We start from the raw sequence: 16,108 nt of genomic DNA, 5'->3' as shown, positions 1-16,108 counted from the left end.
AGACTCAATTCCTTTATATCCATAAAGAGATATTAAGCGTAAATTCAAGTTCCCCTTCATGCAATGATGACAATAACACCGAATGAAGGAAAGAGAAGTTTTAGCCTTCTAAAGAGAATATACTTCATTACACAAGATGTATTATGACAGAGAGCAGACTTAACGATCTTGCACTTGATTTTATATTGCTGCTGTGATTATTGATTTAGTTAGCTGTGATGGAGTTAAGTAATAAAGGAACTGAGTTTTTGCCACAAACTCAAATATTCTTATCCCTTTAGCTTGGCAACCCAATGTCGTAGACCTTAGATATTTCAAACTATTAATTCTGTTAGATCAAATAATCTAAGTTTGAAATATCAAAGGTTTATACCCACTGGTTGCAGAGATATAGAAATGAGAAAATCCCAATATTATATCTCAACAACCAGATCATGCATACCTTTCATATTTCAAACTTACATTGTTTGATCCACCAGAGTTCATAGTTTGAAATATCTACGGTCTACGACATTTGGTTTTAAAGAAATTCGGTTTTAAAAATCCGAGTTTGTGGCAAAGACTCAATTCCTTTATAAAGTTAAAAAGTTAAAGTTAGTTTTTCGAGCAAAGGAATAAATTTTAGACTCTATAAGGTTAGTAACACCCAAAAATGTAGTCTTTTTGGTGTATTTTTATGGTGTTAGTTGACTTTTTGAACAAAACAATTCCAGGGGGGGGGGGGCAAAAAATTTTAATTAAAAATTGATAAAAAAAAGTTGCGATGAAATTATTTATTATCTTATGTTTGTCTGACAATTTTACGTTATACAAGGTTAAATGAAATATCAAAAACTTAAACCTAAATATCCATTCCGTCTCACTATTAAACGTTGTCCCTATTTTAATCAGTCTCAATACTAATAAACCAAGAATATTGTCTTCATTTAAAAAAAAATCAATTTCGTTTTTTAAAAGACCACATTTGATAAGGTTCTGATGATGTGTAAGTCGACAAAACCAAACTTAAACAGAGAACAATGATTAACGTGACGCCAAACTGGTTTAAGGAGAGCATGTGGCTCCCGCCATCTTGCCTTTGATCCAATCCAGCTGATTTGAAACTCGTGCATAAACTCCGGGAAATCCAGGCTAAACATGAACAAACTTATCTAAAGGCCATGTCTTTTGCGTTCTGCTCTTAAAAAATATTCATGTTTCTATTCTCTTTTCATGAAACATTTAGAAATTCCACAAAAATCTAGAAACTTCTAAGATTATCAATTTTTTTAAATCCTAAACTTTTTACTTGAGCAATATGTAAAAATATATATGTTTGAAAAAGCTATGAAAAATAAAGATTGAAACATGTTTGAGAATTAATTTGTCAACAACGATTTACTATTTTATTTTAAATAACTAGTTAGAACCATTTTAGTCAAAGTTAAATTTAAGTAAGTTCTAAATTTTTCGAATATGAGCTTACTTTTAAAATTTGGACCCTGAGCTCAGCTAAAATTTCAATTCATACGATCACTCGAATTGCCTTTTCAATTCAATTTCAAAATCAGCTTATTTAGGATTTATGATTTATGTCCTCCTTGATGCCAATTCTAAATATTTACCTGAGCGCATCCAAATCCCCATGATACAATTCCTAAACAAAAAGTTTGTATAACGAAGATATTTTTGATTATTTATCAAAACGGGCCTTTAGCATGCCTTTACCTATCAAAGTATATGCAGCATTACTCTCTTTCCTAATCAGTGGGCCTAAAAATAAGTTAAAAAATGAAAATTCTTGGTTTATATGTATCTTTCAATCTTTCAGAATTTCATTTGAAATAATAATAATGGGATTGGAACATGGGAACAGTTTATGTATTAAAGTAAAAAGATTTGTTGCCTTTAGGTTGTATAAACAGTCATCTCATAATAAAAATATTCATGCATATGTTGAAATTATCTAAGTGAATGAAAGGGGAAAAGGAATAATTTAGGTAATTTTCTATTATGTTTAATCCCCCCTTCATAACAAAATAGTTAAAGTATACCACTAATTGTTTTTTTAAAAGTTAAAAAGCAAGTTACACAGAGATACAGACTATAGTATGCAAACCAGACCAGTCCACCAAATTACCATGCAAGAGTTTTGCAAACCCTGATCGGCACTGGTTTATAAAGCACGACCACATTTAGTCTATGCTACGCGTGTTTTTGTAATAAGATGCTAAAATAACCGTTCTACCATTATTTGAGCTATTGATGTAGACAATTGTTTATGTTTCCAACATGTTTGGTTCCAAATGTAATAGTTTGAATAAAGATTATATCACAGGGGGCTACTAAAAGTAGAATCGAAATTATTTTGATTACTTTTTTTTGCATAGAATTATGAATTATATTAAAATCATAAAATGCAAATAATGCAAATAAAACTTACCCAAAAAATGCCATTATGAACAATAGGGAAAACCTCAATAGTTTTGTATTTATCCCTACCTCCAGAATCTCCTTGACAGGAATCTTTTCCAGTAGCAGCAGCACAGATCATATTATTAGTAATCGAAGTGGTTCCATAACTAGTTTTACACTGGCTGTTGCTCATAGTTGTCACCTACATAGTAAAGTAGGGTTTTCCAACGCTCAAATCTATGCTCAAATTCACAGCAAACATTCATATTTTCATATCAATTGTCCTCTATCTATATATCATATCAAATTATTATAATGTTAATACTCAATTATCTACATGGTTTAAAATCACCTTCTTTTTAAAACAATTAAATAAAAAAAACTGAAATTATTAATATTTGTCATTTTTAAGATAGTAAGACTTACAATGCTAGATGGAAACTATAAGCAGAGATTTCCATATACACAGTAAAAAGTTTTTTTGAATTTTGTTGCAGTGTTTGCGCAAATGACTCCAAAATGACCAATTGTTTGCGCTTGCTTCCACAAAACAAACTTTTGTGCAATAATGTGAAATTCTGCACAAAAGTTTGCATGATGCAAAAGTAAATTTGCGTGGAATTGCACAACTTTGCGCCTTAGTTTGCTTTCACTGGAAACCCTATGGTAAAGTCAAGTATCATTCAAGTTCAACTTAGATACAGTAAAATTAACTACAGATAAATCTCTTTGGACACTGCACTGTTGGCAACCTCTCTCGACTTCAAAAGATTAAGTTTCAAACATTTAAGGTTTAAAGACATTTAAATGAATTCAAAAGTATCCTAAAAATACAATATGATTAGATATGTTCCATCCCATCTAAAAGGACTTAGGTATCATTGCGTATAAAAGGATTTACATACCATTGCATATAAAAGGACTTACCATTACCATTACATATAAAAGAATTTACAAACCGTTGCATATAAAAGGATTTACATACCACTGCATATAAAAGAATTTACATACCATTGCATATAAAAGGATTTACCATTACCATTACATATAAAAGGATTTACATACCATTGCATATAAAAGGATTTACATACCATTGCATATAAAAGGATTTACCATTACCATTACATATAAAAGGATTTACATACCATTGCATATAAAAGGATTTACCATTACCATTACATATAAAAGGATTTACATACCATTGCATATAAAAGGATTTACATATTATTGTATAAAAAAGTATTTACATACTAGGGGTTCCACGAAATGGCTAAATACTCTAAGCTTAGAATTAAACAACTGAAGATTTATTCCATACATAAAAAAAATATTAACATACAAGTATGATAACGATTATACTATACTCAATTGGTTACTTCCAGTTACAAAAAGTTTAAATTAATAAAATAGAAATTAGAGAGTGGTGAAACTTGGCAATATTTTAATCCTATTAAATAATTTCAAGTGACCCTTAAAAGCTTTGCCTTATCAAGTATGAATTATATTCTTATTTTTAATCAAATTTCTAAAATCTTTTTAATCTCATATAAAATAATGCAAGAAAGAAACCAATGCCTGAAGAATCCACTTTTAGGAAATATGCATGTCCAAAACTAAAATTGTCGAGACTTTTACTGGACAATCTGTTTCGGATTTTGGTACAATAGACACACCGTCACCAACCGTTTGATTTTTACGAAATTGCGGAATTGCGCAAAACTGTAGTTGCAGAATTGCGCAAAACTTGAGGTTCGCAAAAGCGGAATAGGGCAATTTTGGGCAAAATGACTTTTGCAAATGATTGCGTAAATTGTTGTTTTTTCACGCAAAACTGATGCGCAAAGAAAGAAAAATTTTGCGTTTTGTTTCGTAAAAATTGCGCATAAGTTTTGCGAATGGAAACCCTACCATTGCATATAAAAGGATTTACCATTACCATTACATATAAAACAACTTACGAACCGTCGCATCTAAAAGTGTTGATGATTGACTTCCCCCAGAACTCGTGGTACCCCAACCAGAAACAATAGCATCAACATTTTCATACTGAGTCCCTTAAAATCAAATAAATATACAAATCATACAAATTATTTGTGACTTTTATTGAATAATCATTTAAAGTTTGTTACTATGAGTGTAAAAAGAAACTAAAACGATTTTAAGCCTACACATTTTGGAGCCTGAACTAACCCTTTCTAAATGTCATTACAGTTTTGTGTCGCCCTGAGCCTGCAGATTTACTTGCGACATAATTAAACTCAAAGACTATTGCTATTTATTAAGGATCTGGTTCCTGGAATTTATAATTTAAAGCTGTAAACATTTGATGCTATTTCTTTAGTTTAAAAAGTATTTGGACTGATTGACTTTGTAATAGATGTGAATTATTTAGGTCTAGTTTGTACAATGTGATTACTGATTATACACATACCTAGACCTTTAGCAGTTGGTAGACAAACAGGGGATATCTCCTGAAAAATAATTATTAAAAACGGGTATCAAAATCAAGGTACTAATGCAAGGAAAGTTATGTCAGAGGTTTACGCAGTTTTTGTGCTGCAGTATACTGTCTTTGGGCGGAAAGGTAAAACCTAGGCGGATGTCACAGCCTGACATGGAATCAATTTATACAAAAATTATCTATGAAATATTCTGATCATAGGAAACTATTATGTGAATTTTCATCGGATACTAGACGAACACTGATGCATCTATTCTTGTTTATAAATTCCGCCCAGAGAGAACTGGTTACAATATGTACACAGTCGAGTATACGCGACCGCAATTAACTTTCCTTGCATTAGTACCTTGAACAAAATATATTTTACCATGGTAAGGACTTCCGAAGAAAGTCTTAAATGTTTTTATGCATGCATTTCAATCTGAATTCGGTAACAGATGATGAGCATTAGGAGGTGGTTCCTGACGCGTACACGCCACACAGGGATTGTAACTCGGGAAAAAGATATAAATATAAATATAGATTTATACACAATGATAATGTTTAAAATAACAATCCCTATCCGCATGCCATGGAATATAAAATGGGCACCGAATGAAAAACCCCTGTCATTTGCTCAAAATATTTTGCTAACCGATTTAGTTTTTCGAAATATGAACTTACAGCTCTAAATTATCAAGTGTACATTCAGGATGCATGCAATCCAAATTGTTAAAAAGAGTTCTAAAACAAGTCTCCAGTAATGTTTTAAAGGGACTGTAAGATAAACTTAAAGTGACCCTTTATTCAAAGATGACAATACCCGACTTACATTGGTACCATTGAAATCTTTATCTGATCAATGGTATGGAAGATATCGTCGCGCGTTTTGTTCTGTAGTTAAAAGTGTTTATTATTTCCTGTAAACATGAAATGCACAGAACACTAAAAAGAGAATTTGCAAAAGAAAATAAACAGTTTAAATAAACGAAACATGGATATCTAATTCATACTTTACCAGACAAAGCTTTCAAGGGAACCATCGTAAATCAGGGGCATGACATGTTTACATGGAGGGTCACTTAAACTCTAAGATATGCACCAACCTTTGTAAAAGTGACTGGTGAATCACAGAGTTTCAGAATAGCATAATCAAAATCATTGTTTCCATTATAGCTGGGATGTTTGGTGCTACTACATACTTTTACAATCTTCTGCCCATCGTTAGGATCATTAATGTCATGTTCACCTAACTATATACAAATGTTTTAAATAACCTTAGCAGCGATATTTACTTTAAACAAAATGAAAAAGATTAATTTTTATCTAAAAAATGAAAATATTTCTACTAGAAATCTATTTGGATGGTTTTACTATAAGTAGTTCTGAATGGGGAACTTTTGTGTTTATAATCCTGATGGCTTGATCTTGATATCGACTGTGGACCCTTTTTTAATTTGAGAATCAATGCATCTCTTCATTTCAGCTATTCTACCAGTGAACGAAGCTGACTTCAACCCCGGGTTAAAGCTTCCTTCAATCCCTGACTGGATACGATTCCCATACGGTATGTAATATAAAGGTTAATTTAATCTGCAGAATAACAAAAGATCAAGATCAAGCATCGATCTCTATATCCAAAATACAAGAGTTCCGACATTTATTATTAGTATTTACTGCCATCGTTCATTTGCATTAAAAAGGACAATTTTTGTATTTTGTTTTTTGTACAGGGTTATCCACAAAGGATGAGAGTAAGACTGTAAAGACGACCTCAGCTCATAAAATATGACGTTTACAAGGTTTGATTAAGACGTTTGCCTTGAATATTATCTTTTAATTGCCTATTTATTGACATGGCAACGAGAGAAATCAGTTTAAACTTGTAGAGAATCCTAAGTAGAATGAAATAGACATAAATTATGTGAAGCTATCTCTGAAGTCTCATCCTTTGTGGGTAACCCTGTATTTACCGCAACATATATGGTTGATCCAATTATACAGTGGGCAGCAGTCAGCACCTCCTGAAACAAAGTTTCAGTATAACTTTTAGTGCAATTTAATCAAAGCTAAAGCTAGGCTTCTTTCAGAAACTTTGTTTCTTTGTTGGTGGATTTTCAAAAAATATCTCTGCTGGGGTACTTGAAAACCAGGATATGAAAAGTCAGAAAATTTCAACAGCCTCAGATCAATACTTTTTGAGTTATGTAAAAAAAACTACAGGGGGGGGGTCAAATTGACCCCCCCCCCAGCAGGAATAGGGTTAATGTCCATCTTTTTTATAGTCAAAAACTTTTCAAGTTTGGCATTGGATACATTACAAACTAGAGTTTCCAACGCAAGTGGATTTTAATTTCGCGCATTAGCGAGTCCTTGCACATGGCCTTGACAATGACATCCTGCTGGCACTGTTTAGGTTTGATTAAGAGAGAATAGGTTTTAACTGTATGAGTAAACTAGTGTAACCAGTATGAACTCAATAGCTTGGAATAAGGATAGGTCCATTGATGTAACCCCTTCAGTTCTACATACGGCCAGAGCTAAGCTCAGATTCGATAGTTTTATTGATGCAACCCCTTCAGTCCTCACATGGAACCGGAGCTAAGCTCACACTGCAAGTAGTCCAGCCTACAAGCATGGCAGCTTAATAGCTCTTTGTTTAGAGCTAAAGGTCGGACAGAAAATAGGATGGATAATTAGTCCCCTTGTGTACATTGTATTAAAATATTTTTGTCTGTTAAAAGATGCCATCCTAGAAAACATGATTCCAATGCCTTTTTCAATGCATGGAAAAGCAAGCCTGAGTTCTATTTAGGTGTGAACCACAGCTTGAATCATGAAGGCACGGAAAATTAGGTCGGCCAGGCTAAGGCCAGAATATGAAGCAGTAATCACGAAGGATCCAAAGGAAGAAGATTAACTTGTCGTATGAAACTAATGAAAGGTGGAGAGTCCACCAGAGAGCTCCAGCTTTCTACTACTTATTAGAATCAACCATTATTTGTCCTTTTTTATAATGTAAATATATTTTTTTATACTCTGTTGATTTACTCACACTAGTTTCAGGCTTTATAAACTTCCTTTATTTTCAAGATCAATTTTGGATGCTGTTTTAAATTGTGTATGGGTATACCTGATTGCTAATCAAGCTTCCTCCACAAAAAGGTGTATTTGTTGATGATGGCTGTTGATTTCTCAGTAAAGCAACCTGTCAACATAAAAATAAGGAAAAATAATGAAAGCTGTGCTCTTCCAATGGCTCAGTGATATTTTGCCCAATTCATTTCGGTCAAAACTAGGGTTTCCAGTCGAAATTTTTTGCACGAAAATTGCTAAAAGATTTGCTTACGTTTCGAGTAAAAATTGCACAAAATTTTGATGTTTTTGCGCATTGATGTGCAAAAGCTATTTTGCGAAAATTCTGAAGAAAATCTTGGTATTTGCGTAGTAACTGAGTTAGTCAATTATCATCAGTCCGGTCTGAACTTGGAGATGAGCAAGGTCAGCAGGGTTAGATGGAAATTGTTTTTTACTGAAACTAATTCACACCATACTGTCCAAATATTGAAATCTTTCATACTCATACACTTTGGCGCATGTTAACAAATATTTCTTAATTTCGTTTTCATGCACAATACTGCGGTACAAAAATTTTTATTTTTTGTATTCATGGGCATTGCAAAAATGACCTGTATTCATTTGCAATATCATGAAATATATTTACTTAAATTTTGTATTAATGGAAAATTTCGTGCAAAAAAAAAAAATATTTCAAATGAATGCGCAATTTTGTGCAAAACTGCTGATGAATAATTTAGACTGTCGTCTTCCAAATACTGGATTAGATTTAAAGACTTTTTGCAGTTTAATTCGGTAGAAAAATCTTTTACTTCAATATATCTTAATCTGGAATCGATTTTACTGTAATAAAACTGCAATATAATGTTTATTATTATTTTCTTTGGTATCAAAGAACTTCATGGTACACCCTGTACTAAACAGGGTCGTTATACAAGTAAGCTAGATCAGTTCCCTTGTACTTGATAACACAATAATAGTACCAAGGTGACCTACCTGCCAAGGATACTCATTTACCTCGATAGCACAATAATAGTACAGAGTTGACCTACCTGCCAAGGATACACATTTACCTCGATAGCACAATAATAGTACAGAGGTGACCTACCTGCCAAGGATACACATTTACCTCGATAGTACAATAATAGTACAGAGGTGACCTACCTGCCAAGGATACTCATTTACCTCGATAGCACAATAATAGTACAGAGGTGACCTACCTGCCAAGGATACTCATTTACCTCGATAGCACAATAATAGTACAGAGGTGACCTACCTGCCAAGGATACACATTTACCTCGATAGCACAATAATAGTACAGAGGTGACCTACCTGCCAAGGATACTCATTTTTCTCTGTTTCCTGTCCTCCTACAATCTTAGTTTTAACATTAGCCTGTCCACACTGTAAAAAGATCAGGAATGGTTTGTCTTTTAACCCAACAAATAATTATCAGAAAAATAAAAAACCGTGGATACCCAAATTTTAAGAAAATTGATAGATAAAATTGTTTTGTGATTCTGTTTGATTTAAAAACTATACTCCCACGAAACATGACACTTAAGAGACGGGATAAATATTAGATTTCGTCTTTAATGCGATTTGCAGCATTCATTCATTCACCTAAGAATTTTAAAACAATGATAAAATGGATCACACCTTAAAACCTGTACTCCAGGGTACCTTGCCTCTCTGCAGTCTTTTCAGGAGTATAAAGTACAAAAAATGCAGTTGTCACATTTTGGAAATGCCAGGACTACAAGCACCAGAAGGAAATATTTTAGCTTTAACTGTTTAGAAATACATTTGTACTGTGTGGTTTCACGAGGGCTATTATTATGATTACAGCGTCAGAATAAAACGATACCGGCTGTTGTGAATTTGTTATGGCAAGCATCAGGAAAAACAAGTTTAAAAACATAAGTCAAAAAATATTTGTAATTCTGTTTTACTAAAATATTAAATTTGATCTTTCAATCAGTTATCATTCTTTTTGATTCCTTGCACTGCGGAACAGGTGTCGTTGTTGTTGGAGTTGTTGTAGTTGTTGTTGTTGTTGTTGTTGTTGTAGTTGGTGGTGGCCGAAACTAAAAGTAAAATATTTCAAAGACGTATTGGATGGAATAAATATCTGATCTAAGATTTTGGAAAAAAAAAGATTAAACCCCAGATTTGCACCAGTCCGAGCGAAAACTCCAGCTTCAGGTCTCGAGTTAGACCCAAGTTTAGAACCGGGTGTAACTAAAGCTCGAGAGTAAGGAAGTTTGGGCTTTAAAGTTCCTTTTATAATTAATTCTGAGCTCTGACATTTTTCGAATTCAAATAATGTATTATGTAGGTAGGCTACATTTTGAAGAAAATAAACCGACTTTTTTGGCATTAATTGTTTTTTATTGTAGCACAAAGATATCAGTAAATTTTTAAGAATCTTGAAATTTCATTTCGTTGTAGCTAAGATCTATGGTCGTTACATACCATTTCTTGCCTGTTTTTACCTATACTATTGTATTGTATTGAAGTTTGAAATTTTTTATTTCTAATTTTTCAATAAACTTTTTTTCTTAAAAATAAACTGAGTTTTTGCAACAAACTCTGATTCTCTAACCGTTATATAAAAAAATCAATGTATAAAATATCAAAGATTTACATTATCAGAAAGTTATAGTTTGTGGCAAAAACTCAATTTCTTTGGTACCTGATTACACCCGATACTAAGACCTATCAAACTCAACTGAAAGTTTGTAAATATTATTTTTTTAAATTCTTATCATAATTCTAAATAATTCTAAAATAATAATTCTAAATAATTCTAAAATAATAATTCTAAATAATTCTAAAATAATAATTCTAAAAAAGAATTATTAAAACTTACCCCAATAAGTCCGAATCCCTGCATGGTGACACTGTAACTAAAATAGAAAAATATTATTTTTGAAGAAAATTAATCATTTTAGTCAAGTGTGAGATTTCACGCTAACGCTATGAATTAATGTGTCACACTCAAATATTACTTTTTAAAGGACAATATGGAGTCGACTTATTTCATAGAATATTTCAAGACAGAGGACCTTGTCTGATTCACTACAGTACCAGCTTGAACCTTCGCATCAGCATAAAGAATAACGATATCCGTGCTTATCTCACTTAAAATGAATTATTTCCACTTGTGGATTCTCTTTACAAGTGACTTGCGGATTTGCATTGCAACAAAATCAAAGAAAGAAATTGTCAGATTGATTGATTGATACACTTTTCAAATAAAAAACTACGATATTCTCATTGAGGCCCTGATTCGACTCTTTAAACTCAGGTTTGCGGCAGATTTGAAGAATTGTTTACGATTATAAAATTATGTAGACTGTCTCTTTAAGAATTTTAAAATTTACAAAATTTTGCGAAAGAACTTGTCAAATTCTACCAGGGACATAGCCATGTGTCAACTAGCACACGATAGTTAAGTTGTCGGAAAATATATAGAAAAATTTCATTGAAAGACATTTGATAGACATAACATTTTATAGATAGGATATTTCATAAAAAAAAAACATTTCAAAGACAAAACATTTTATAGACAGGATATTTTATAGAAAAAAAAATTCATTGATAGGACATTTCATAAAAAAGGACATTTCATAGTTAGGATATTTTAAAGACAGCACATTTAATAGAAAGGACATGCCATAGGCGGAAAATTTCATGAGCAGGACATTTCATAGACCGGACATGTCATGGACAGAACATTTCATTGACAGGACATTTCATAGACGGGATATTTCATGAAAAGGACGTGTCATAGACGGGACATTTCATAGACCGGAAATTTCATAGACAGGACATTTCATAGACATGACATTTCATAGACAGGACTATTTCACAGTTTAGACATTTCGTAGATAGGAAATTTAATAGATAGGACATCTCATAGATAGGGCATTTTATAGATATGACATTTCATAGATAAGACATTTCATAGATAAGACATTTCATAGATAGGACATTTCATAGATAGGACATTTCATAGATAGGACATTTCTTAGATAGGACATTTCATAGATAGGACATTTCATAGATAGGACACTTCATAGAATGGAATTTTCATAGATAGGACACTTCATAGAAAGGACATTTCTTAGATAGGACATTTCATAGATAGGACATTTCATAGACAGGACATTTCATAGATAGGACATTTCATGAATATGACATTTTATAGATAAGACATTTCATAGATAGGACATTTCATGGATAGAACACTTCATAGACAGGACATTTCATAGATAGGACATTTCATGGACGAGACATTTCATAGATAGGACATTTCATAGATAGGAAACTTCATAGATAGGACATTTCATAGATAGGACATTTCATAGACAGGACATTTCATGGATAGGAAATTTCATAGATAGGACATTTCATGGATAGGACATTTCATAGACAGGACATTTAATAGAAAGGACATGCCATAGACGGAAAATTTTATGGGCAGGACATTTCATAGACCAGACATTTCATGGACAGAACATTTCATTGAGAGGACATTTCATAGACATGACATTTCATAGACATGACATTTCATAGACAGGACAACTTATAGATATGACTGTAAATAGGACGTTTCATAGACAGGATTTCATGGATAAGACATATCATAGAAACGATATTTCAACTTAAGGACATTTTAAAGACAGAACATTTCATAGACAGGATATTTCCTTGAAAGGACATTTCATAGATAGGACAATTTATGACATATTTCATAGACAGGACATTTTACGGACAGGAAATTTCATAGAAAGGACAATAGATAGAAAATTTCACAGTTTAGACATTTCGTAGATAGGAAATTTAATAGATAGGACATTTCATAGATAAGGTATTTCATAGATATGACATTTCATAGATAGGTCATTTCATAGATAGGACATTTCATAGATAGGACATTTCATGGATAGTACATTTCATAGATAGGACATTTCATGGACGAGACATCTCATAGATAGGACATTTCATGGAAAGGACATTTCATAGACAGGACATTTCATAGATAGGATATTTCATGGATAGGACATTTCATAGATAGGACATTTTATAGATAGGACATTTCACAGATAGGACATTTCTTGGACGAGACATTTCACAGATAGTATACATTTCATGAATTGGACATTGCATAGATAGGACATTTCATATATGAAACATATGCATGGGCACTCTAAATTCCAAGGACGAGGTTTAGCAGTAGGTTTTCAAACTGAAGGGAAAGGAAAAGAGAAGATGAAAGTTGTTAGAAGAGATTGATAAGATAAATGTTTAAACTCTGTATATACTATCATATTTTAGAATCATAAAATTGAGTTTGCCTACCTTATCTACAGTTACCTGTCCCACACCGTATTAATCTGTTGATGAAAAATACTAATATTTAAACATTGTTTAAAAACACTTGCTACGCATTAGTAATAAATGAAGCCGGATGGGACTATGACTAATGGTTTCCTCTTTAATTGTTTTTTTTAATAATTAGGAAATAAATAATCTTTTATTATTTGCGGCATGAGATTTGTTTGTACTTTTTACTTTTTATAAAAACATAAATTAGATAACAAAGCACAACTGTTTGCAGTTGTTTTAACTTAATTTAATTTAATTATATAGTAAATATTATTGCGCAAGTTGACTTAATTGAATTTTAAAATAAATGTTAATACTAAATACTATTTATATCAAAATATTGATATAAGATTCTACTTTTTATAAAGTATAGTTCTGACTTTTACTTTTGAACAAATTCTAAAGCTAGAGTGTGATCGCCAACATAAAGTTTTTTTTTTAATTCTGTTTTGTTTTTTAATTTCCAATTTAGAGCTGTGCCTAATTTAATCTGGACATGTTTTAATTAACTGAATTGTAGGACGCATCGCGCCTCTTTTCATTGAACTAAATTAGCTTCTAATTGTTGCTAGCTAGCCCCCATTTTTTTAACTGTACTCAGCAATTAACAGATTTTACTGATTTTTCTGTTTGAATTGGCAGATGTTGACATTTTTACCAGACAAAGTTTTTCAATTTGAAATTCATAAACTTTCCATGGGATAGTAAGATTTTGGCCCAATCGATTTAACCATTTTGATATTTATTGGATAAAAATAGACAAGACAAAGTTATATCTTCTTGGGCCGATCTGGTGTCATAAACGATTCTAAACAGTGACATAAACGGTTCTAACAGCAACATAAACGATTCTAAAGAGTGTCATAAACGATTCAAACAGTGTCATAAACGATTCTAAACAGTGACATAAACGGTTCAAAACAGTATCATTAACGATTCTAAGCAGTGTCATAAACGATTCTAAGTAGTGACATAAACAATTCAAAACAGTGAGTCACGATTCTTATCAGTGACATAAACGATTCTAAGCAGTGACATAAACGATTCTAAACAGTGAAATAACCGATTTTAAACAGTGAAATAAACAATTCTAAACATTAACATAAACGATTCAAAACAGTGACATCAGCGATTCAAAATCGTGTTATAAACGATTCTAAACAGTGTCATACAGGATTCAAAATATTGTTTTAAACGATTCAAAATAGTGTTGTAAACGATTTAAAAAAGTAAAATAACAATTTTAAAAAGGGACATAAACGATTCAAAACAGTGATATAAACGATTCAAAACAGTGACATAAACGATTCAAAACAGTGACATAAACGATTCTAACAGCAACATAAACGATTCAAACAGTATCATAAACGATTCAAAACAGTGATATAAACGATTCAAAACAGTGACTTAAACGATTCTAAACAGTGTCATAAACGATTCTAAACAGTGACATAAAGAATTCTAAAACGTGTCATAAACGATTCTAAACAGTGTCATAAACGATTATAAACTGTTTTTATACACTGGGATATTCTGGTCCATTATCTTGCTTTTCTGTGACATACAAATTATTATTTTCAAAAAGAAAAATTATTTACTTTATATTTATTGTTCAGATTTACTAAAAATAAATAAATACGCTGATAGGCCCTGACCACAGGCCCTGACCACAGGCCCTGACCACAGGCCCTGACAGAAAAATATCTCTACATTAAAAGGTAATAAATCCATGAAACTATTTATCACTTTTTCTTTAATACATTTAAAAAAAGGTTTGAACTTCTTTCATAACTTTTAAATTCACTCAATTTGCTATTTTGTGTGAATCAAATCACTAATGCCAGCTAGAAAATAAATTGAGATGAGTATCAAAATATCCCTTCTTGAAACTCTAAGTTTAAAAATGTTAAATTAGTAAAAATTCCTTAAGCAAATTATAAGCAAAAACATGTTTTTCAGAAGGATATTTGTCAAAAGCATAAAAAACTAGTTTTTAATTCGTAAAAAAAAGTTTTATAAATTTGAATACAAGTTCTGAAAAGCCTTAAGTTTAATTTGAATTGCAAGGCATGCATTTAAATTTTTTTAGGAATAGTAAGGAGTAAGAATGGAAAACATCTAGAATGGGAGGTGGGGGAGGGGAACGTATAAAATATCTTTTTTTGTGAAAAATAGGTGAATTTTTCTATAAACATTGGTGTGTATGGTAGTGAGTAGATATTTTTCTTAAAAAAGTATACAAATTTTTTGAAAAAATCTTTAAAAAAATAAAATATTTAGCAAGAAATTCAACTTTAAAATTCTTTAAACTGCCTCTTTTTTTTTAAAGACTTACTTAAGCTTTTTGTCTAGGAAGTGACGGTAGTTTGAAATTGAAAAAAAAAATATGTTGAAATTAAGATTTTGTGAAGTCCATGGTAGTGGGGGAAAAAGGGAATTGGAAAAAATATAATTAAATTTATGTAAATATTAAATTTTTAATAGTCGGAGGTAGTGTGGGTAGTGGGGGCTTGAAAAAAAATTCTTTATTAAATGTTAAAATTAAATTTCTAAACAGTCAGTGGTATAGTGAGGGTAGTTTTTAACTTAAATAAAATTCTTGAATAAATGTTGATAAAAAGATTTCAACAAGCCGGTGGTAGTGAGGGAAGTGTGGAATTAATAAAAAAATTCTTGAATGAATTTTGATAAAAAAGTTTCAACAAGTCGGTATTAGTGAGGGTAGTTTGAAATAAAAAAAAATTCTTGAATAAAAGTTGATATATAGATTTTAAAAAGTCGGAGGTAGTGAGGGTAGTGAGG

The 16,108-nt window shown here is 31.5% G+C and overlaps 1 protein-coding gene across 1 annotated transcript; it reads right to left on the bottom strand.

Moving 5' to 3' along the window:
• Window positions 1–758: 758 nt before the first annotated feature.
• Window positions 759–13,358, bottom strand: LOC111709958 (trypsin). Its single transcript, XM_023483942.1, has 14 exons — window positions 13,280–13,358; window positions 10,785–10,821; window positions 10,608–10,643; window positions 9,913–9,999; window positions 9,245–9,316; window positions 7,968–8,042; window positions 6,808–6,858; window positions 5,941–6,087; window positions 4,826–4,865; window positions 4,357–4,448; window positions 2,482–2,596; window positions 1,708–1,752; window positions 1,605–1,636; window positions 759–1,131 (listed from the first exon to the last, which is right to left on the bottom strand). Exons 2-14 carry the CDS (start codon window positions 10,806–10,808, stop codon window positions 1,045–1,047), a joined length of 903 nt encoding a protein of 300 aa, XP_023339710.1. The 5' UTR covers window positions 10,809–10,821; window positions 13,280–13,358; the 3' UTR covers window positions 759–1,044.
• Between the last annotated feature and the right edge of the window lie 2,750 nt (window positions 13,359–16,108).

Source organism: Eurytemora carolleeae, unplaced genomic scaffold (genome assembly GCF_000591075.1).
Source record: "Eurytemora carolleeae unplaced genomic scaffold, Eaff_2.0 scaffold897, whole genome shotgun sequence".
Classification (NCBI taxonomy): domain Eukaryota; kingdom Metazoa; phylum Arthropoda; class Copepoda; order Calanoida; family Temoridae; genus Eurytemora; species Eurytemora carolleeae.
The sequence above is the reverse complement of the archived record's forward strand: the minus strand, read 5'-3'. Positions and strand labels throughout refer to the sequence as shown.

Bases quoted from the DNA above. Each gene is read 5' to 3' on its own strand.
- LOC111709958 (XM_023483942.1), bottom strand. From the start codon at position 10,808: ATGCAGGGATTCGGACTTATTGGG. The intron at 9,317-9,912 runs GAATCAAAAAGA...ATCTTTTTACAG, and splicing joins CACCTGTTCCGCAGTGCAAG to TGTGGACAGGCTAATGTTAA. The intron at 1,753-2,481 runs GTAGGGATAAAT...ACTTATTTTTAG, and splicing joins CTGTCAAGGAGATTCTGGAG to GCCCACTGATTAGGAAAGAG.